This window comes from Corvus brachyrhynchos, unplaced genomic scaffold (genome assembly GCF_000691975.1).
Source record: "Corvus brachyrhynchos isolate BGI_N302 unplaced genomic scaffold, ASM69197v1 scaffold115, whole genome shotgun sequence".
Classification (NCBI taxonomy): Eukaryota; Metazoa; Chordata; class Aves; order Passeriformes; family Corvidae; genus Corvus; species Corvus brachyrhynchos.
Genome location: NW_008239553.1, coordinates 5,002,503 through 5,025,966, shown reverse-complemented (window position 1 = coordinate 5,025,966; position 23,464 = coordinate 5,002,503). Strand labels below are relative to the sequence as shown.

The 23,464-nt window shown below is 37.6% G+C and overlaps 1 protein-coding gene across 1 annotated transcript in view; it reads right to left on the bottom strand.

Annotated features, from left to right (window-relative positions):
• EXT2 (exostosin glycosyltransferase 2) overlaps nt 1-23,464 on the bottom strand; it is a 70,630-nt gene that overhangs the window by 20,152 nt on the left and 27,014 nt on the right. Inside the window, exons 8-9 of the mRNA XM_008639394.2 lie at nt 17,740-17,871; nt 8,026-8,215 (exon numbers count right to left, since the gene is read on the bottom strand). Of these exons, the coding sequence (XP_008637616.1) occupies nt 8,026-8,215; nt 17,740-17,871 (322 nt within the window). The remainder of the gene's footprint in view (nt 1-8,025; nt 8,216-17,739; nt 17,872-23,464) is intronic.

Here is a 23,464-nt window from a genome sequence, read left to right as displayed (position 1 = left end):
GACATGCCACTTGCATAAAGAATGGTTACAGAAGAAAAAGTAATGAAAAGGGTATGAAAAATGAAGATGTAATCTAATTATGATCAGCACGCATCTCAGATGTCAGCAAATCCTTTTAAATCCACATGATTTACTAAGGTCTCTCAAAATGACCAGTTCTCAACAACGGGTATGTTACTGTCAAATACTTGTGCTTTGAGAAACATAATATAAAGTTTCTGAATTTAGCCTTAGATTAATGAAAAGAAAATATAAGCATTTTGGAGAAACTTCGAATAAGAGATTAGGGCACCAGTTACTCTGCAGCATGCAAAATGCACAAGGCTACTTGCTGCCGAGAGGCTGACTTGATACTGGAGGTTGCTGCCCCGACAGAGATGGAAGCACGTGGGAGATGTTATGACACAATGACACCTGGGTAATAACTTTGGCAGCCTGAGCAAAATTAACTGTCATAAAGGACAGCAGGCTCTACTGAGAGATCCAAGTATTACAAATTAGCTCTGCCACAGGAACTCCAAAAGAAAAAAAAAAAAAAATATATATATAAAAAAGACAACAGTCACTTCAGAAGTCAAAGTTTCAGAATCCATCAGGAAGGTTAGAACTGACTGTATTTATTTTAAAGGACCATAAAAGAAAAATATTTGTATTTAAAGAGCAATCAGAATTAGGGTGTGTCACTTCTCCAATATCCGACTTTGAATTTTCAGATACTGCTTGGAAAGTTCTGAGAAACCCCAGCACTAGCAAAATGTATATGGAGGAAATTCTCCATTTACTAAACTTTTTTATAATCAAGATTAAAGCACAGCCTTTATTCTTACCATAAGACAGCACTGCATCCTTTAACAGAGTATGACAAACACAAAAAAAGCTCAAGAATCTTACATCATGGCACGAGATCCTTCAGGCATCCAAAAGTAAAAACGCATGTTTGGACTGGGGACCACTCTTACTTTTTTAAAAATCAGTGAGGACTCTGTGATGCAGCAGAAAATAGAAGCCAATTATGGAAATAAAGCTCTCTGGAGTGAATACAAGTCTATGTATTTATGAATTTATAAGAGAATGACAGGCACCTCCTATTGTGTGTCATACTGAAATAACCATGAGAGAAGAGTGAATAATACTTATACTTGCTCTCTGGTAATGACTCAGGTCACGATTGGCACTATGTGCTATTTAGAACTACTGATGCACTGATTGCTTGAGATGCCCATAGAAAACAGTGTGTGGTCTCTAAACAAAATCAGTAGTTTCCCACCTTTGCCAAACGCAGCTCTCTCTTCTAATGGGCTTGCAGACCCTAACAACCACATACATGGCTGTGTTTCTGGCCACCCCCCAATTCCACCATTAAGTCCTGCAAGTCCACATCTCAGAGCAAATTTTTCAAGCATGATTTCAAGATGGATAAAAAAGTGCCACAGTTACACTCCCAGTTAAAACACTCACATATAAAAGAGCAGCAAAATATCCCATCCTCTAATTATGCGTTTCTCAGCTACAACTGCCAGTGAATCACATGAGACATGTAAATAAGAGAAGGGAGAACAGTCGTGAGAAAGAGGCAATTTCATTATAACCTAAAGGAATACCCTCTCACACAAAAAACAACTCTCACTTTCCACACCTCCCTAGGCTTGTGATCAGATGTTTGCAATGAAAATGCAACTAATGTAAGCTTGCACATTGTTTATATATAAAAATTATTTCTGAGTCTGAAATCCAGCCCTGTTTTTTAGTACTGAATGAACTGTTACATCATACATAAAAGGGGGGTCATTAAAAATAATGGAGCGCAATATTTCCATGGAATATTTCTTTTCAAAGAGAAATGGCACTGTGTCATGGTTTGGGAATGGTACTCCCCCAGTTCAGTGCCCCCACCAAGACTCTCCAAACCACACTCCTCTCTTGCTCCTTCCCCTCCCCCTTCTTGCTGCAGGAGGATGGAGATGTGGAGAATTGGAGGCACAAAAGGTGAAGATCACAGGTTGAGGTAAAAACAGCTCACTGGAAACAGCAATGAGATAAGAAAATGAACAGTAGTGGCAACAGTACCAACAACAGAGTACAAGAAAAGAAACTATTCACATGGAAAAAAACCCTACAACAGCCAATACCAGACAGCTCCTTCCACCAAGTTTTCTCACCCAGAAGGAACCCCTTCTCCTTGGAAGAGACTCCCTTCCTCTCACAAAGATGTGAGGTAGTACAGAATAGTGAGCTGGTACAGACCACAAAAATTAACCCTGTCCCAGCCACAACCAGGACACACCAACGTGTTGTTAAATAGCACCATTCTCTGTATCCTTGCTTCTAAGAAACTGGAAGGTTATAACATCTGAAGAAGTCCTTTTGCAGCACACACATTATTGTCAATCTTGTCAGAAGACAGAAATGTATTTACAAAGGAAATTACTTGCTCTACATATTAATCATCCATTCCCAGTTTCAACACTCACCCTAGGGAAAATGAGAATCAGTACAGCTGCTGTACAGAACTAACCAATATTCTCAGGACAGCACTTCTAAGCAGTACCAAGTTCAAAAAATAGCAAGTGATACTTGAATGCAGATGGTTTGTTGCATTTGCAATTGGAAGCAGCAGGGCAGCAGGTAAGGATAATGAGGAGCTGGCAATGCAGCATACACTCCTGATGGCAAGAACTGAATGCTTGCCAGTATTAAAACTAGTATGACAAATAAAAAAAAGACCCACTTATTGGCTAAAATCATGGCATTTTGATGACTCATACAAAGACATTTGTACAAACATTCTTTTTCTGCTTTACTGCCTCAGTAACAACAGCTAAGAATATCTCATAACTAGTGTTAACCTGGGTCCAGAATATTAATTCACATTATGCTCTGACTTCCCAAAACTTCTATGGAGCCCATTTGGAAATACAAAAAGGAAAAACCTTTCCAGAAGTTGTGCAACATAGACAAAGACCAATAAAAAAACTGGCAGAAAACATCTCGAAACATGCCGTTTGTACCTGCAGTTGCACAGAATCCCATACAACACACTCAATTCTCATACCTGAAGTTTTGTACAAGCTCTCATCTGATGCTTATTCTAGTTGGTCTATAGTAGGCAATGAATGCAACTAACTGAACATTGTTGATGAAACCTAATTAATACTTTTTCAGTCTCTAATACTGAATGGCAGAATTTGGCTGAGTCTGAAGTTTCAAAACACTGTCAGAAACAACAACATCAAGCACGTTACTTCTACTTATTATCAGAATTCCTTCCATTATGGCTGTTCAGAGTTCAAAACAGGTGCTTTCTACCCACATTAGAGTGTTTATATTGTTCTACAGAAAAGCACAGAATTCCTCTTGTAATAACAAAATAGAATATTTGTTTCTAGGATGCGATTTAGGGCCCAGTTTTTTTAAGATGGGTTTGGTAGACCAACTTTCTAGACTTCCCTAGGAAAAAATACTGCAAAATGTTTTTTAAATTACTTATGGAAGACTAAAATCACCATGAATTAGTTCTCTAGCTAATCAAGGAGAATTGCATTAAGTCCATCATCAAGAAGCCAAATTAATTCAAAACTTCAAGAGAGGTTAAAAGAACATTCCTACCAGTGCTGACTACCAAAGGCACAGTATGCAAAAAACCCAAACCTGTCACTGAAGATGTTTTTATTAATTTTTTTAAAGATAACACTTCCTTAAGATACAGCAGTCCAAAGGATACTTACTTTCTTTATCCCCAACAGTTTGTATCAATGTTGTCCATTAACAGCATCAAATAGAAATACAAAGATCATTATTTCAATAATACCATAAGAAGTTCAGCAGCAGCTTAGCTCCAGGATCCACAACGAAACAGAAAATACACATTCTTTAAAATATACTTTTCATTTTTACAAAACTGAACCTAAAAAGGAATCAATACCACACATGATTTGTAGCTTGTTGCATATGAGCAGTAATGAATTTATACATTGTAATACGATTTATGTGGTAGACAAAGCGATTTCTTCACTTACTTGAAACAAATGTTGGTGGAAATTTCTAACGCAGACTATTTTCTTGAATTTTAGAACTAGCAATTTAGAAAAACACAAATGAAAGGAAAAAAAAAATATTTCGCTGATGGAGAAAATCATGACTTCTACACAAATATTCCCAGCACCAGGCACTTGGACCACAACATTTATTTTAATTGATGCAGAGCGAGTGAGGAAAAAGGTTGGGTTTTTTTTCCTGCAGTATTTCAAAGCTTTTAATATTTTGATTAGTATTATACACACAATCATGGGCCTACTGACATTACTGCTGCTTTGATGGGCTTCTTGCATACAATGCATGGCAGAGAAAATATGCAAAACTCAGCCAAAGACACAGAGCAGAGATCACATCCCCTAAATCCAGTGAGTACTTAAGATAACAAGCTGATTCGATAATGTTTTAAGGCTCCAGATTAGAATCATCATTGTATGTGATATTTTCTGCTATTTCATATAGAAGATTTAATATTTTTACCATCAAAAACACTGTGTAAACTTCAAACTTTGTTGTCTTTGCACAAGACATCTGTGTTTCTCATAGATTTGTCTTGTTTCTTTTCACTGATTCTAAAGAAAACACAGAACCATGAGTTCAGACTTCCACAGATAGTTCTCAAACATTAGATTTAAAAAATGATCCTTGCAAACTCTTAAGACTAAGGAAAAAACAATCTTAAAATTACTACTGATATCTAGCCCACATACATGTAGTTCTCCAATTTTATATTTTAACGTGCTATTTGGCTGAAAGCTTTCCAGTCAAGTGTCTAATTAATCCATTGCCCTCTTACCTGCTTACCCTTTTTATCAGCCAGAATAACAAAAAAATTCTGTCACATCAGAGCTGCATCTGCCCTGAGAGGCCTAAGTTTGAAAGGATTTTGTTTCCATACACCTTGCAGAATCCCCACACTTGTTACCACTGCACAGCAGCTGAGATCAGCACAGCCTCTTAGCTGGGATGCTCAGCAGTACTGCTGGCAGTGACCACCTGTGATTCCATGATCTTAAATTTTGTACAATTTTTAGAGCATTTAATTTTTATTAGGTTTCCCTCCTAAGTTGTGAGAATTATTACATAAAGGCAGTATTGCAAGTGCATAGTATATTGCTTTGATAACAACGATATTTTCGCTTATAATAATTTTCTGGTGTTGACAGAGGAAAGAAAGAAAAGGCCACATGCCACTTGTGTGGCACTTTGCCAGCTGCATCCCAGGAAACCTAAACCTAATTCTCAGTTTAGCGCAGATATTCACTCACTAAGGAAGGCAACTTGGATGTTCTTCACCCAACCCTCCCACTTATATATGCAAAACAAAACAAACACATGAGGGGTTGCAATGACAAAAGCAGAGATCTGCTTCTGTACCAAAACATGCCCCTTATGTGGAAAGGACCAAGAAATACAGCACTTGATGCTCTAGAAGGTTAAGCACCTCTGCTTTACTACAACCAATTAAAAATGAATAGCCATAAAAGTGCAGATACTACTGTAGGGTAATAAACTAGACTTTATCAGTGACAGTGGTGCACATTACAAACTTCAAACTCATTCCTTGTTCTAATCCATCAGAAACTTCCTGGCTTTAACAGGCTATAAACAGCAGAAGCTTTGAAGTCCGAGGATTAGGATCACTAATAGACAGACTGAACGAGAGGCTGGCTGAAGAGCCAAGTGGAATGCCCTGCATGGATCTGGAATAAAACAAGTCAATTTAATCAAACTGACCTCTCTCTAGCCATAGGGCAAGAGATTACAATGGCTGTAACAGCAATAAAGGGACAAGGGACACTGAAAACAAATAGTTATTCGCTCCAATGCAATGCTTAAGCTAATGCAAGGACAAAACTGCTTACGCTTTCAACCGTGCTCTCAAGTCCACAGTTTTAAGCTCTACAGGTTATTGGTTTTTTCTGAACTGGTTTATGACTTAGTGGTAGTAGAGGCAGAAGAAAATTAAACACACTTTGATTTTCAAGATTAATACAATGATTGAAAAGAAAAGGTCATTGTAATGATCTATTTGCTTCAACTCTCCTGTATCTCAGACACACTTGAAGGAAATGTGGAAGCAATTAATTTGGGTTAAATCCACCCACACTGAGTGATCACATAACTGTATCTATCACTAAGCCTTTTTGCTTTTAGAAAAGAACTGCTTACTGCAAAAATTCCAGCTGTTACCAATTTATACACGACAATTTTTACTCTAAAGGGTTACAAAACATGTGAAAAATTACTGAACTTGAGGTATTTAGCCAAGAAGTAATAAAGAACACTGTTTAAAGCAAACAATAAAGCTACTCTGCTTTAAACTGGAGCAAGTTGCCAAAATGGCAAATGAGCAAAGTGAATGGTAGCAATAGCTTGGCTCTGAGAAGTTCTTAGGAGACGGTAAATTGAGACAAGTGGTCAGGGATTAATTTCTATGCTGCATCTTGCTGCTGTGCAGAATAACTAACCTTGAAGAGTAGAACACAGCAGCAGTTGAAGCCTCTGGAAAGACAATTATAAAGTGAGGAGTCCTAACAACACACTTTGAAGAAGACTCCACAATACAGCATTTTTTTTGAACACGTATTCCTAGAAGGCAACATTTCCTGTCCCACAAAATCACCACATTTTCAGATGAGAATGACAGATCCATATGTACAGCACGTGGGAACCAGGCTCATACACAGCTACTGTAGCTATAGTATTTAATCCAGAATGAGAAGAGGAGGCTTTAATTGCGTAGCACAATGCTCAGGATTTTAGTAGTGGTGTTCAGAACTTGAAGAAGGTCACCCTAGGGACAGTAAGCATGGAAATAAAATGAGCAGTGTTGGAGAGTCTGTCTAGCACTGGAGAGGATTACCAAAGGCCAAGCCTAGCTAGCTTCCCTTCCATGGGGCAAGACCTCCCATTTACTCCATGGTGATTTCATAATGGAATGTTTCCAGCTGAGGACCTGGGAGAAGATTAGGAGCAGCATGGTCTCATGAGGCGGGCAGCCTGGGGATGGGAAAGAAGGGAGTTGGTTGGACACAGAGCAGCCCACGGAGTGTGCAATGACATTGCATGGAAGGAGTCAAAAAGACATGGGGTAAGGATCTTGGGTTTGAAATTGTAGGCAGCAAGCTGTGAGGACTGGGCAGCCTGGGACTGACGTCCTGGCACAACGGGATACAATACAGCAGTATGCCAGGCTTGCAAAGCACACCTCAGCTACTGAAAATTAAACAAATAATTGAGAGATTTACAGCACTGAATTCACATTGAAGTCATTAATATACCTTTGAAACCAAACCTTCTTCCAAAAATCTACACATTCAAATAACTTAGGAAAACATCTGTGAATGTGTCCTCTTTTTAAAATAACCACAAATTTTAAAAGTATTTAAAAACCATGCAGATGACAACAGACTCACTCAAATACTATAAAGAACAGCATAGTATATCATATGTGTTGTAAAGAGAAATATTTTAAAACAGGCACTTATGTATTGTCTTAGTGGGCAAGAGTTAGCATTTTCACAAGATATTCCAGTGGTATGGAAACTCCATTTTGGACACATGCAATGTCCCAAGTTTTCATTTCATCAATCAAAATATTCACTTATTTTATAGCTCCAAGCATTCAAACTACTTTGCTGCTTTGAACCACATTTGCTCTAGAAACTGTCCAGTAGCAGCAGTATTGACAGATCAAAAATAGGCCTCTCCTTACGACTCCCCCAAAAAATGTTAAGGACAGAAATTTTTTTGTAATATTGTAACTTTTTGATTCAGAAGTATGCTTTTTTCCTTGTAATCTATTTTGGCTTCTCTTATTTCACTTTCAAGCACTTTGTCACAAAAAATCCAAACCGATTATTTTGAAAGAACCACAAAAAACTTCTTGAATATAAAAGATGTAGAAAAAAGGTCATTCTGTAACAGGTGTCAATAGACATGCTATGCCCAGTTTCACCTTCCTCCACCACCCCTCCCATGGGTTTTTACCTTCTGGTGGATTCTTATTCTGGTTGTTCCAGACTACCAACAATTTGGATAGACTAGGCACTTTAGACACCTCCGTGATGACTCGGAAAAGGCTCTCCACCCGGTCATAGGTCAGAACTATGGCTGTGAAACCTTGGGACTGAGGTGGGATCAGTGGAAGGAAGAGTGGGTTGCTCACACTGCTCCATTTCTGTGAAGAAAAACAAGAAAACAGCAAAAGAATTTGATTAAAGTGAATTATCACAGCAGGGAGTAATTCATTTAGCCAGGCACTAACCATCGGATTTGTAATTTGCTCAGATCAGACAGGCTGACTCTCCTGACTTCAGCAATTTCTCAAAACCTTTACTCCAATCTCTTATTTGATTTTTCATTTTTGTCTAGCTGTAATATTGCAAACAAGTAGAGGTTAAGGTAAAAAATAAAGTGGAAGAGGCAGATAGATTTGTAGAAAAGAAAAACCAAGGTGAATTGAACCCAGCTAGCATGGCTCAATTCTCATTTACTAATCATTATTTCAAGACATTTAAAATTATAGTCAGGACTCAATAAACAAAGAGAAACTTAATCAGCACTACAATTTCAGAGTGAAAAAGTGTTAACTACAATAAAACTAAAGCAATAAACCCACAAACTTGGCATAAAACATGCACCCAAGCAAAAAGGGAAAAAGCAGGTATGAAGAGGAACAATGTACTGGCTTCCACACAGTTTGTTCAATGGTGGAAAAAACCCACCTATTACATTAAAAAAAATTTTAAAAGACATGAGATGCAAGGATGAACTTCAGAGAGTTATCTGCTCCTTGTGAATTTTAACTAGGGCATCCCTTTTAAGACTCTAAAGGTCTTACTTCAATACACTGTCAGCATAGGGAAGCCAGCCCAGATGGCAGAAGACAAGATAGACAACTAAATTCCCACTGAATGTGCCAACCTCCTTTGGAGCTGACAGCGTGGGGGAGGGAAGCAGTGAAGGGACCATTTGACAAGAATGAAAGCACCAGCATTTTAGTCTCAAATTTTCCATTCCAACTGATGTTCCAAGCAGGGGTCGGACAGAGAAGCAAAGGGAAAAACCAAACCCTTTGGGACGAGGTGAAAAGGGGAGTTGGGAAAGCAGAGACTGAGTGATGCTGTTTTGCAAGGAAGTTTTGAATCCTAGCCTGTAAAAACTATGAACACTCATAAGAGGTTAGCAACTTCCAGCAGTTTACAGAAATACTGTGAAATTCTCCAGCTAAACTCATACCATAAGCCTGCTTGTATAAGGAGTAATGAAAGTTTTACAGACTCAGAGTTACAAGGTCATATTTGTAGGAAGTAAACTTTGACATTTTCTGTTTCCCAATCAGTCTTTGGGTTAGTCTCTACACCCAACAATTGCCTTCCTCGTGTTTAATGGTTAGACACCTCAAACTAGAATGGCTTCTACGATGAGGAGAATAAAGAGCCTATTTACTGAAAGACATCATAACATTGTGACCGTTTTGGTAAAGGAGAAAAAAATATGATGTGAATATGATTTCCTTCTATGAACAAATCAAAACTGAAGAGGGGATAAATATGTGAGGCAGAAAAGTTAAGCAGAGAATTGGCACACTCTTTTGTCCAGGATGGTCTAAGAGTATGTTCCAAGCAAGGACCTGTCAGTAGGAGTAATATGTTTTAGTAGACTTCCTGAAATAGTTGGAAAGACAGACTGGCCTTCAGCTACACACACTTTATCAGGTCTGGTAAAAGCAGCATTCATCTTAAACTGTTTGTGAGGATCCTAATGGAAAACACAAAGTTCTAGTTTTTACCCAAGAGGAATAATAGGATAATGTAGAAACAGTAACGATACAATATGGAACTTTGGTTCATGAAAGGGGCATGGCTACCCACGAAAGCACACTCAGTAATTCAGAAAATATACATCCACTATGTCAGCAACTGATATGTGCAGAGAAAAATCTGCCTTCAGATTATTACATTTTCTAAAATTAAAGCTTTTGTACATACTTTACTAGTTGTACAAGATGACTAGTGGCAGATGGGGACAGCCCTCTGATTTTGCTGCAGCTTCAGTAATTCCTACAGCAAATCACAATCTGAATGTGACCAGAGCATAATCCACCTCATTAAAGCTTTACTACACACTTGTTTCCATACAACCCCCACCCCAAGACTCCTATTATCCAAATGACCCTGGTAATGTCAAGCAGCTTCTTAACACAACTCTCAGAAACCTCTTTTCATTAATACTTGAAACGGAGGTTTAACATCATAATCAGAGTGCCAAGAAAATAATATGTTTCTGTCCTACAAGAAGGAATAACTGGTAGAGCCATCTGCAGACAATGTTCTATATATTACTTAAGGGTGAGAATTGCTACCTAGATTAATGGCACGCATTTGAAGTTTTTCTAGAAACTTTTTCTCTCTGTCCACAGCACTTCCTAACAAATTGCTTGCTATGATATCCTTTGAAAAGGATTATTCCTTTTCCATAATCTAAGGCTATTTTAGGTACTTACAGAAAGAAATAAATCATGCATATATGTGCAAGCACATAGATACATAAATAGTATGTACCTATGTGCTTTTTAGGTACATACTATTTATTAGGTACAATAATTTAGGTACATAGGTACCTAAAATGGTCATGAATTTCTCTTATAAACTTATGTTTTAGGTACATTCCTTAAATCCCAACTTCTACTACTTTCAGAAAGGCATGAAAATTCTCCCCTGCTGGTCATAACTTAGGAAAAATAAGGCAACTTTTAAGGAAGTTTTGCTCCTGCACCTACTAAAGGATGATGGAGGGAGGGAAAAGCCTGTAGACACACACTAATGGATGGGAGAACCATGCCTCTCGTTTGAGAAAAACATTTCAAAAAGGCAATTAAGCATCTCTCAAGTGCCATTAAGAGCCAACCCCCTGCTGCCTGCCTGAAGAGTGTGTCTACAGTCTGAGACCTATTGACCCCACTTTCTGCAGGAAATCAGGCAAATTCAAGCCTCCATAATTTGCTAAAGTCTTCCAGATTTCTGCTTGGGAAAAGCAAACCATACAGGCAATTAATACAACAGCAACCTAATTAAATCTCCATTATGGCAGCAAAGCATGAAATGGCTAATGACATAGGGATGGGTTCTCCAAGTCACTGCTCAAGCAACCAAGTGATGAAGGCACATTTGCTCCATTCCCATCTTTATTAACATTCTTGATGGAAATTCACGGAGACTTTCACTTTCAGAGAGGAGAGCAAACAGCAACAGTACATTGATCATCCATCACCTTTCTTTGACAAAGTGCTGACACTCAGCTATGGATAAGACAACCTTTCTCTATCACCCTCCCAGCTAATATCATTAGAAGAGCCAGGAAAATTAATCCAAGATTAATAGGTTACTTGCTGTGAATCATTTTTATGAGCAAAAAGGATCAAATTCAAATGTTAGTTTCCTAAGAGTAATTTCATATCACTTAAGTCTCGCAGTCTGAGTTGTCTGACAGCTCTTTGCAGTTCATGTGAAAATCCAAAATAGTGGAACATGAGTGACAGGCTTAGGAATACCCTGAAGCTGGAAGAGAGGAGAAGTCAGGAATGGTTGTGGATGCACACAAGGATTCAGACTGCTGCAGCTGTCCTGTGCATGCTTTGCACAAGTGTGTATGTGTAATAATGCCTTAGAAACAAGTCACTTTCCTCTACTATAGCTTGATCAAATATTGTCCTCCCTCTTGGTCATTAAAAACAACCTGACTACACTTCAGGAAAAATAAATACATTAAGGACAAGGTATCAAGGGAGCTGAATTCTCATTATGTGGGAGGCTTCAGACTGGACTCAATGGGAAGTCTTCAGGTTCAGCTTAGCAGGGGAGTTTGTAACAGACCTTTCTTAGCAGGGTACAGAAGGGAGATAGGTGGGAGCTTCAGGACGTCAATGAACACAACTGGACTGAGAAATGGCCAACCTCAGTATTTAAATTCTACAGAGCCTCAAAGATACTTGTAAAATACCAGAGATAACAAAGACTCAGTCCTATCCCAAAACTTCTTAACTGGCTGTTCACTACTGAAAGAGACTTGAAAAAGGTACGGTAGACACATTAGAAACTACATCACAGAATGGTTTCTGGGAAAACAAGGCTGTGTAAGATGTTCCATGTTAAAGAAGAATCATGAACTTCCCAGCTATCATTTAGTGGGAAAACTCAGCAACAGCACTTAAGAATAAAATTTCACTGCTCCCATGAACAAGACAGTGAGCTTTCCTCCCTGTCCTTTCCTTTTTCACCCTAAGACACCATTTTATTTTCAACACCTAGCCTGCTTGTTGTTAACTACGTATTAGTGAAACTACACAGTCTGAACAATAATTCACTGTCTTTTAAAAGTACAGAGGTAAGGACAGCAGTGTGTTGAACTTAGTAGATAAGCAGTTCTTCTATACATCTAAGCAAAACAGAGGTATATCCCCTGCCACTGTGGTTTAGGCTTTTTCAGCTGGGTTGTTCTTAAAATCAATCTAACCTCAATGTGGTTTCAATTATGAATTACCAGACCAAAAAAAAGCCTTGATTTATTCTATTTTTCTCCAATTATTTATGGTAAGTTTCTATTCAATACTTTGAGAAAGTATTTCATCATGCTTCCCATCCTCAAGTGGTCACAGGGCAAAACCAAAGGAATTAACCGTCCCTACTTGTCCTGAGCCAACCAAAGTGCTTACACTCAACAGAAACACAAACCAAGTTGCAGCGGCCATCATTTAATGTTTTAATGAAGATCATAAACCCTCCTCATGAAAATAATTAGCCACAGGACAGACAGGAACTTCTATCTACTGTAGAATAATCCACTGTGTAAGAAAAGTATCCTAACCTCTGGGCAGGTAAATTAAAGAACCAACTGTTAAATCATGTTTCACACACACACAAAAATACCAATACTTACAGCTGAATACATGTGGGATATTCAACCTGTACATAACAGCAACACCAAAAAGAATCGATGAACTGAAATTTATTTAATATAAAAAAGAATACCTATCTTCTAACATAATAAACAAAGCAAGATTTCATCCAGCTGACTGAAACTATCACACAAGTAGCTGGAAACTACAGCAGGAACAGATATCTAATATTGTTCAATGGAAAAAATACCAGATATGCACTGCCCAGAAAAGTGCTAGCTTGTTCTCATTTACATATATATATCTCATAGATAAAGTGTATGCTAATATTTGCTTAATGCTTTGGAGATGACAAATGGTACTAGGAGGGAAGCACAGTTATAACAGTAGCATTATCTGTAGACTGAGGACTATAAAATACTAGTCAAAGAGGTTAAGAATAGTTTAATTTTTTAACAAGTGTCAAGTGCCTAGTAATTGGCAGGACCCACAAAGTATTCTGTAAACGAACATCCTACTTAGGCTTTGCTAAATGAATGGCATTTTGGGCACTAAGATAATTCTGCTATTTTAGTTTACACCAAATGATGGTGCTGTTTTCTGCCTCACTGGAAGAAAAGAAATCTGGTATGTTTATTGTTCGCATACTGATATTCTCAAGTGATTATTAAACTCTGGTCTGTATCATCCAAGGTCAGAGCTCAAAAGCAGCCCCTGACAAAAAAAGCCATCTAATGTTTCATAGGTCTACATTATAAACAGGCTTGAAAGAATTTCAACAAAAGCAGCTGAAGAATTCTGAAAAAACTCTGTCTTACTCATTTTTCAGAAACCCATATATGTTAGTGAGGTATAAGGCAAAGAGGAGAATTTAAACAATCTACAATGAAGCATAAGTGAGGAAGTAATTTACGTCTATTAGAGCATAACAAAGTACTTAATTGGAGGTAACAGATCACATCTCAAGCCCAAGTAATTATTTCTAATCCAGCCCAAACTGGTAACCATCAAAATGCGCACTGTAGAATCACTCATTTTCTGGCTTACTTGGACATAACTGATTGCCTCTGCCTAATGGATAATGACTGGGCCAAGAAATACAAAAGAGATTAAACTCCCATGCTTGCAACAAAAGACTGCCTGAGACATAAAGGACTCAAGTGGTCCAGCAATGAATTTCAGTCCCCAAAAGTATCATTTGCTCCTCTTCATTAAAAGAAGGAAATATCTCATAGTGCATTTTTATTCAAAATATTATTCCATAACATACTATATGCTACTAGTCTTCCATTTCCTCGACAGGACAGTGAACAAGTAGAAAAATAATCCACTTTATAACTTTTTTTTGCTTGAGAAAGGCCAACAGTCTTCAGTCAGCCCATAAAAGCACATAAAACTGCTTGGATCACTTCCCCTGTGCGATATACTAAGTATGGAATTAACTGTATATGCATTTATCTTCTGCATACCTTATACTCCCTACTGGAAAAACACCCTCCTGTACCACTGCTGGATCGACACTGTGGTGAAGATACTCAGGCAACACTCTTACTATTATTTTGAGCCAATATAAGGCAAACTAATGCCAAGAAAAGCAGCCTTCAAGCCACCCAGTCCCTCTCTTGCACACACCCCCACTCTCTTTTTCTTTTTTTCTTTTGCCTGGTAAGTTTTATATGAGGAATATTATTTTGGCTAATTCACGGCAAGTGAAACAGAAAAACCAAAAAGAAGGTTGCACATGAAAGAGGAAACTGTAATCCAACTGTAGAAGAGTGCAGGACTGCTTCTTTGGGCAGCAGTACCTACTACAGCAGTTTAAAGTGTTTGGGAAACTACAAACTCTACACAAGATGGGCTGATGTTTCTTTGTGTTGAGACTTGAGAAATATCTCCAGGAATCAGGAACAGGAATAAAGCTTATCCATGTGCAGATCTAGCCATGAGTATGCCTCTCTAATTTTAAGCAAGTATCATTTTCATGCTGACTGTACAAGGTAAAAGCCATCCCCTCAGATACAAAAATCAATGAAATTTTGCAGTAAAAACAATGTAACCATTATTATGCTTGCCGATACGTCTAAATTCCTAGTTTGAAGTATCCAAGCTCAAAGAAAAGCAAAGAGAAGCCTACCAGTCCTACTTTGCAAACTTGGGGCAGCCTTTTGTGAAAGATGCAGCTTTCTCAGCTTTTTCCTCGTATGTGCTGCTGTTACAAACTAACTTAATTGACTACTTGAGACCTCTAAAAATCTCTTATCTAGGATACTTACTGCTGCCATCTGCTAAGTGTTTGCTAACTCAAAATTGAATCTATTCTATTATACTATAATCAAAATACTAAATGGCAGAACTATACAAAAACAGAGAAAACAGACTGAAATCAGATGATGAATCTAATTCTGGGAGCAAACGCTTGAGGCTACAATAGCTCAACAAAATACAAAGTGTAATGTGCACCTTGGAGAGTTATGAGCCATTCTAATTGTCAAACTAGAAATAATGGTTATACTGCTTTATCTAACACCTGAAGCAGTTGTAACAATTGAGCAGTACAATACTAGTAACCAGGACATTTTACCAAACTTTTTCTGTTATTTCTCAGGATCCTAGTGGCATACTAAGTAAAATGAACCCCTATAAGCAACACAAAAAACCCCCCACCTTAAACAAAGGAGGCAGGCAGGTAAGCAACCATGGCCAAGGGTTCTTTCTAAGTATCTTTCTCTGCATAATGATTTTGCACAGCAAGCTTTTCTTTCTGTTAGAAAGGTGAATTTGTCATAGCAACTAAGTTCATAAACCTTTTAAAGCTGGCATTTTCCTGTATGGATATTCTATAGGCAAATCTGTGCTCTCTTTTTCAAAACCTCACTATTCAGAGCCCAGGAATCTGAGCTCTATTAAACAGTCTTGTACTGATTAAAGAAATTTCTGGCTAATTTCAGTAAGCCCTTAAAACAGTGATTGCACCTCTGCACCTCTTGTTAATGTGCCTACAGCTTCCACATACTCTTTCTGCACCTTTGTGTTCCTATTGAAACCACGTAACAGGAACAAAAGCATACAGAAGAGTACTTAATCCCTACTGACCACAACATCACATGGAAAAACAAGCAGAGCTAAAGGAACTGGGTATTGAGGCGGCTGAGTTTGAAGGCAGAACACACATGGCAAGTTCTGGAGGTTAGTTCTGGGTAGCAACATAAGAATTTTTGACACCCAGTTACTAACACTTTTCACTGCAGTATTAATGTTAACTCACAGGTGCTTATTTTAAGTTAGCTATATCCTGGCCCTGAGGCTGACCTGAAATCATTTTCTTTAAAAGCTTCAGCCATGAAGTTTATTTAGAGAAACATATAGGACATTAGTTATTTTGCCTTCCTAGCAAAGTTAGAGGATACAGTTGCCATCTTCTGCTACCTCAAATGTACATATGTAAGTCCTTTCAACTATAATGTTTCATCCAGGCTTACTAGAAATTGTAACAGTGCAGTGAGTGGATATTAGGCAGCAGTTAGATGAGACACATACTCAGGCTCAAGCAGATTATTCCTGCCCAACCAGCAGACAACTCTGGAACTCTGACTAGTGCATTTATTAAAAAAAAAAAAAAAAGTATAGGAGAGAATCCAGGAAATGTTTTTAGGTTCCCTTTAAAGACTGAGTAATCCTTAAGAATTTTCTTCATTTCACTGTGTTTAAAGGTGCTTGGTTCTGCTAGCATAATTGTGAAGGTGTTAAGATGTTCTGATTCCCTTCTTGTGGAGTACACACTTGTGCAGATTAATTTCTTCCTTAAATACTGACCAGGGCCACATTTCCTCTCCAAGAAATGACAAAAGGAGATTATTAATGCCTTTGGCTAGGCAATGGAAACACAACTTCTGAAGCACAGCAATGAACTTCTAACTCTTCCTCAGCAATTGTTCACACTCCATCGGCCGGAAGAGTTCAAAGTAAAACACTCTGCTCCTGAGTACTCCTACCCAGCTTTCTTTCTCTAAACTATCATAAAGCAAGACAGTTAACAAGTTTGGTTTTATTAGTAAAACAACACTATTTTTTATATTTTGACACAGAGAAAATTAACTGATTATGAGTGAAAATCATCTACAGAGTTTTATATAGTCAAAAATCAGAACCAGCTGCTTGGTGCAGGAGGTTAATTAATACTGCACCATTTTTTCTTAACAGAAGTGAGTTCAACCTGTGAAACTTTAAATTAAACCAAAAACCCCCCCCAAAAAAAATCAGCAAAACTTTGATCATCAGTTTCTCTATAAGATAAATTGTTAAGAAATAACATGGAGAAAATTATAGGCATAGGAATAATTAGCTATTTCAACAGAATTATATGAAAGATCCTTGCAGATTGTTTGAGATCTTCAGCATTTCCACTATTTTCTCTGCAGTCATACAGACTGTGCCCAAATACTTGCAGTGCTCCAAACTCTCCCTGAATTCAATAGAAATAAAGTGTGTGTGTGTGTGTACGTGTATGCATCAAGGATAAATAAATAAATAAATAAATAACCAAGGAAGCAATTTAACATGTGCAATAGCAAATTTAAAAGTTCTCATCTTAGTGCCAGGACATAAAATGAACTGCTAGTTATTTTGCCAATTGTCATAAAATATATTAGCTTCATCTGTGCAAGTTACCAGCACAACACATACACACACAAACTCACATACACAGAATTACTACCAAGTTTCATAGTGCATACCTTTTATACGAGGAAAAAACCAAAACCAAATCCACAATTTGTTTTATGAGTAAATCAAACAAATCAACTTACCACAGCTGGGGGATCATTCCATTCTTCATAAGAAATGGCAGCATATGGGTAAATTCTATCATTGATAATCTGAAGGGTAGCAAGAGCAATTGCTTTCATCGATCGAAAATATGCTTCCCAGAACCACCTTGCCTGTAAAGAGAATAAAATTCACTTTCACATTGCACAAATCCAGTGCTTAACAATCAATTTTGGCTTGCCATGCACAATCTGTTCCATGCAGTCTACATGTCAGGTGGAAATTAAATTAGGAGGCATGGTTATTGTAGATAGAGTATTTCCATAAAGCCTGAAGGCTTCAAACTCAACTCCACCCCCTAAAAGGACTCACAGCCAATAAAAAGAAGCAGCAGCATTATTTTGCAAGTGAGTAAACAGAATGAGAATATTTGAAGGAATCAAATATTTTTGCACTGATGGGTATGTCCAAAATGACACTGTTCTGGAGCTTGTCATCCAGAGAGAGTGCAAAGCAACATCAGTTTAGAATAGAATCACTTCCCTCTCCTTATTTCTCTTCCTGGTAGGACTTAACAGCTGGATAACAGGCTGGTTACCAAGAACATGAAACAAAAATACTACCACATTCAAGTGTAAAAGCAGAAGAATTATATAAACAGGTAAGAATAAATAAAAATATACTAAATAAAGCAAATTCCACATGCTAAGCAAAAGCCCCATTCCTTAAGAAAAATGTATTATCCAGAACTCAGCAGCAACCTATCTAAAAAGAAAACCAGAAGCAGATTAAGAATTAGAACGGACCAGAACAGCTAACTTCTCTGTTCAAGTATGCTAAATAAACAGAAGTAAGAACACAGATTCCAAATTTTATTTTAGAACAATTGCTGTAAGCAACACTAAGTAGGAAGGAGAAACTATTTAATGTAACCTTTTAACAATAACTTTATAAGCAATTAAGTAACTACTAATAGTGTGAAATACAAGATTATGTATTCCATTGTTATTAAATGACAGCATTCCTATAATGTTCTAAGGTTCTTTATTAATACTGTAATATCTAGTATTATCTAGCATCATAAAAATCAAAGATGGTTTTCTTCCTTCAGCAAAACTAGGATGGATCTGATCCAGCTTCTCTTTGCTTAAAGAATGTTTGCAGTGTCAGGCAAGATCACACCTTTATACCAGAAGCAAATCTGGAGAAGAGGGCAGAGGGAATTTATGTTTTATAGACTAATATTTATGTAATTAATTTTTTGTAAAGAGCCATAAAATGTTCCCACAGTTAGTTGTAATATTTTTGGAGTTGTGTTTCTTTAAGGCAGAACTCAAAACCTTCTAAGGGGATTTGAAGTCCCCAAACAGATGTTTCAGGGTCTCATTACTTCCTCCCCACCTTGTTTGCTTTTATAAAGCAGAACTGATTAACATGGCTTGCTAGTGTCTGCTGCTCCACATGCTGAGTTACTAAATATTTTGGGAAAGTTTTCTATTGGGAAGATGTATGTTGATTCCATCTGAAATGTATTTTCTACTCTTCGTGGTGAGGTTGAAAAGCTTATGTTGGAATGTAAGAAATAAAGGGGATAAAAATCCCATGAACAAATTTGTGGTACAGGAGAGAGTAACAACAACAAAAGAAAAAGGTTTCTGTTACAGACTCCTATGCCAACTTTGTTATTATTCTTACCTAGCTTTACTGAGCTCTCTGTTTCTCTTTTCCATATCTATGAATCCAGAAAACTCAAGAGTAACTTCAATATACTAAGCAATGTTTATAAGGTATGGTAATTGTAATACACTAATTAGAGCTTTCAGGATCTTGAAATAAACAATACATAAGTCCAGACCTTAGCTTTCACATAGCATTCATTACACACAGACTACAACTATGATAAAGTCAGGCTTCTCCTTTAAACTTGAACTGAAATTAGCTTCTTGTACTCTAGAAGCCTGCTTGATGAGGTTTCCAGATTTTTCTAAGGAAGCACACTATGTGGACACAGACTTGTAGAGAATGCTAGATTTGTACACACCTAAATATTGCTTAGGCCATGGGCAACCTAGGTGGTAAACAGAGATCAAACATCTACTTCATGTAACTGCCAAGACAACACAGAGCAATGTACATTAACCTGTATGGCTTACGAGGAATTGAAAGCAGAAAGAATAGTAATTTCTCTTCTAAATTTCTGGATAAAGAGAAAATCTAGGATAGATCCAAAATGAAAGATAGAAAAGCATTACTTTCTATAACAATTTTACCGACGTTTTGAAGAATCAAATCTAGTGTACTGTATGACTTGATTGACAATGAGAAATACATTATGTTATTGGGTTGCCCAATGGGTTGGAAGTGACTGGAAACTCTCATTACACAATAGATTGCCCATGAAATTAATTCATCTGAATTCAATTTCTGCAGTAAATTTAACAAAGCCATGACAACTTCATTATGGAAGCCAAAGACTGAAGGAATTGGAGACCAAATTCTCTCCTCTCGCCAAGCAGTGAGTTCTGCAGACCAAGTTCACAAACACAGGCATGCCAGTAAGTAGTTGTAAATTGTTGCCCTTTCTTCCTTCCTTCCTCCTGCCCCACTTTCAACTGCTGCATCCTCATTAGATGAGCCATAAAAACCTATCACATTCCGTAAAGGCCAAAATTTCTTAATATAATGTAGCGTTATTAATTTATCTCTACAAATACACATGCACACCTTGAGAAAGAGAAGCAGTATCTGTAGGACAGATGTTCCTTAAACCAAGTAAGGAAGCATCCAGCCCCAAAGTTCAATTCCACTTGTTTTCAGTTCCAGGATTTAGTTCAATCAGACTATGAAGAAACTAAACAGACAGTATTCAGCACATACCAGCACAGGCAAGAGCTTGGGAAGGGAGCATTTGCACTTATTTAATACCAGACAACAGGCAGCAGCATGCAGCAACAGGGCAGCCTACTCATAGAAAGTAAGATTTATTTAGGTAAGGTGCTTTTTTCCTTAGAAATAAACACACTTGCGGGCCCAGCATCTCTTTATAAGCTCTTTACAAGCCAACATAGCATCAGGTTACAGAATGCATTAATATAATGTTTATCAGTTCTAGTGTTAATGCCACTAATGGTGCTCTGGTGTAGAGTGCAAGACAGATCAATGTAAATCTTTTGATTGGTTTGTGAAAAAAAAAAACCCACTGGGTATAAGGCAAGGAAAGGACTACCTTCTGTAACATTTAGATCCAGGGGAAAACAGTCCACGAAAGGAACTTTCTAGCCTCCTGTCTTTTCACAGCCCATGATTTGGTGGGAGTTGGTAAAAGCAGCAAGAGGGGAAAAAAACAAAATTCACAAAAGAGTAGTAAAATTTAACTGCCCATAAACCACCACTTTTCTCAACTTTTAGGTCAGGCGCCATGATGCTGTGAGATTCTGCCCCACTGCAGCAGTTCAGTGTTCCCAAAATGCCTTGAAAGGGTTTACAAGGCCTTAAAATACAACCATTTTCACACCACCTATGGTGACTCTACTTAAATGCTTTCCCTTCTTAATGACTCTTGGTGTTCCTGGTTTTTACTCCCAGCTGGATTAGAGAAGTCTATCTAAGCAAAAGAGTGTGGCCTACCTGCTGCAACAGCACTGGCCTGGAAACTTGGTGATCTTCCTTTTAATCCTGGTTCTCTTACTTATTTACAGATAAAAGTTTGGCATTTATTTGATTTCTTGTTTCTGCTTCAGCCTCTCAGCAGTATGTGTAATATTGACCTCAAAGAGATGCTGTGAGACTTAAACATTCTAAACCTTTCAAATTTTGGGATGGACAGACGAATAGAAAAAAAAACAATAACTTTATCTTCTCCTTTTATTTGTAAATAGAAACTTTAAACTAGTAAAACACTTAGCTAAGTAACTGAAGTACCTGACTGCAGTAACCCTTTGCTAAAATGTGTAAATATCTACAGCTCAGCTGTGCACCTGACAGCTCTGGATACAGAAGAGCATCCACAAAGACCTGCTGAAGTCCTATGTCATACTGTAACAAAGCAAACGTTTTCTAAGGTATGAGAGACAGCACGAGTCAACTACTCAGATTGGTCCCAGGCAACCTCCCCTTCCCCCAAACTATCTGCATTGGGCAGGAGGATTAAATGGGCTACTGAGGTTCAGGAGAAATTGAATTTTTGTATGTTTGCCCTATACTAAAAATGCATATGAATGTAGCTGATGTTATAGAATAGTCAGATAGCAAACCTGAGTTCTCAAGAGCCCTACTGACCTCTCCTGCAAAATGGGACTGAAGAGAGTGTAAGTTTCTCTTTTGGAGCAATATGCATTTTATAAAAAGTTTCCCAAAACAAATTTTGGGTTCAGACTGAGGACCCTACGGCCCCAAGTTCCCACATTTTTCTGCTTATAAATTGTAATCTGCACCCTCTTTCTGTACTGTTTTACTGTTCCTGCATCTGGTTCCCTGTACCAACAGCTTCCTTGCTGATCATACTACTACATACTCTTTTAGTATGCAGCTCTCCAGCAAAGATGATACTAGCTGGGCCAGCTAAAACCAGTGATATCTTTGGGTCTTTTACACAGGCTTATAAGAAAGAAGAAGACCTCATACTATTAAGAATTCAGCAGTATTTTGTTGTTTCTAGAAAACTGTGGGAGTTTGAGATTAAAAAAAAATGTTTGATTAGTTTAGGAACCTTGGCAATATCACTCAATCATATTCAACACACCTAGAGCTGGCTGGCTCATTCTCGCTGTAATCAGTGCAGGAAAAAATAGGGCTATTCAGGCAGAAATTTAGAGCTCTGCTACCTTAAAATACCTTCTGATAAATCTGTTCTTCTCTTGGTAAGGGAGCATGAGAGGATAAAGTAAGTGACTAGCTGTAGGTCATGGTCCTTCTTCCCCTTAAAGTTCTGTTTTCAATAGTGACCTGAAGTTGTCTCATTTTTCCCAGGGAGGTGTGAAGATTTGAAATGCAAATCTAGGCTACACAAATCTACACAAATGTAGGCTACATTTTTCAAAAATAATTCATGTGTTTCAGCCATAACAATAAGAGTTAGAGAGCTGTGCTCTGAAAAGCTGTCTCACTTTTGGGGTGCCAGTACAATTACCTGAAACTGGAGGTAAACTCTTTAGAAATTGCAGTCTGAAAGTAAAAATTAGTTTCTCATCCCCATACATGGACTATGCAGGAATTTTAAAAGCTAATCCATTAAATCAATTAAATACTGGTAAAATCATGCTAACTTGCCTAAAACTGTAAAGTTGTCTGATTTTTATGTTTTCTAGAATATCAGACTAAAAGCATCTTTCAAATTCAACCTAAACTGTCTGTGTTGCATGTGGTTCTCACTGCAGGCCTATCCAAGAAAAGCAGTAGTGCAGGCAGTATATAAAGAGTGCTCAGAACATCAGCATGTCACCTCTACAGCTAAAAAAATGGAGGTAAGCAAGTAATTGAAGTTTTGGAGGCCCCTGATCACTTCAGATAAACACTAATCCATAATTCAGCATCAGGGTTATCTGAACTTTAAACCAGAAGTTCCTCTGCAAGGGAAAAAACAGGAATGAGCAGTAGAACAATGCAGGGCACATACTGTTGTTTCCAGTTAACTAAGGTTTGCTTCTAATGTAACCTGACAATAATAATGTAATAGTAATCTGACAATAATGTAATTATCTTAATATTATTTCTGAACTTTCATTCCATCTTTCAACTCTTGTTCCTGAGTTATGCATGACTCTCAAG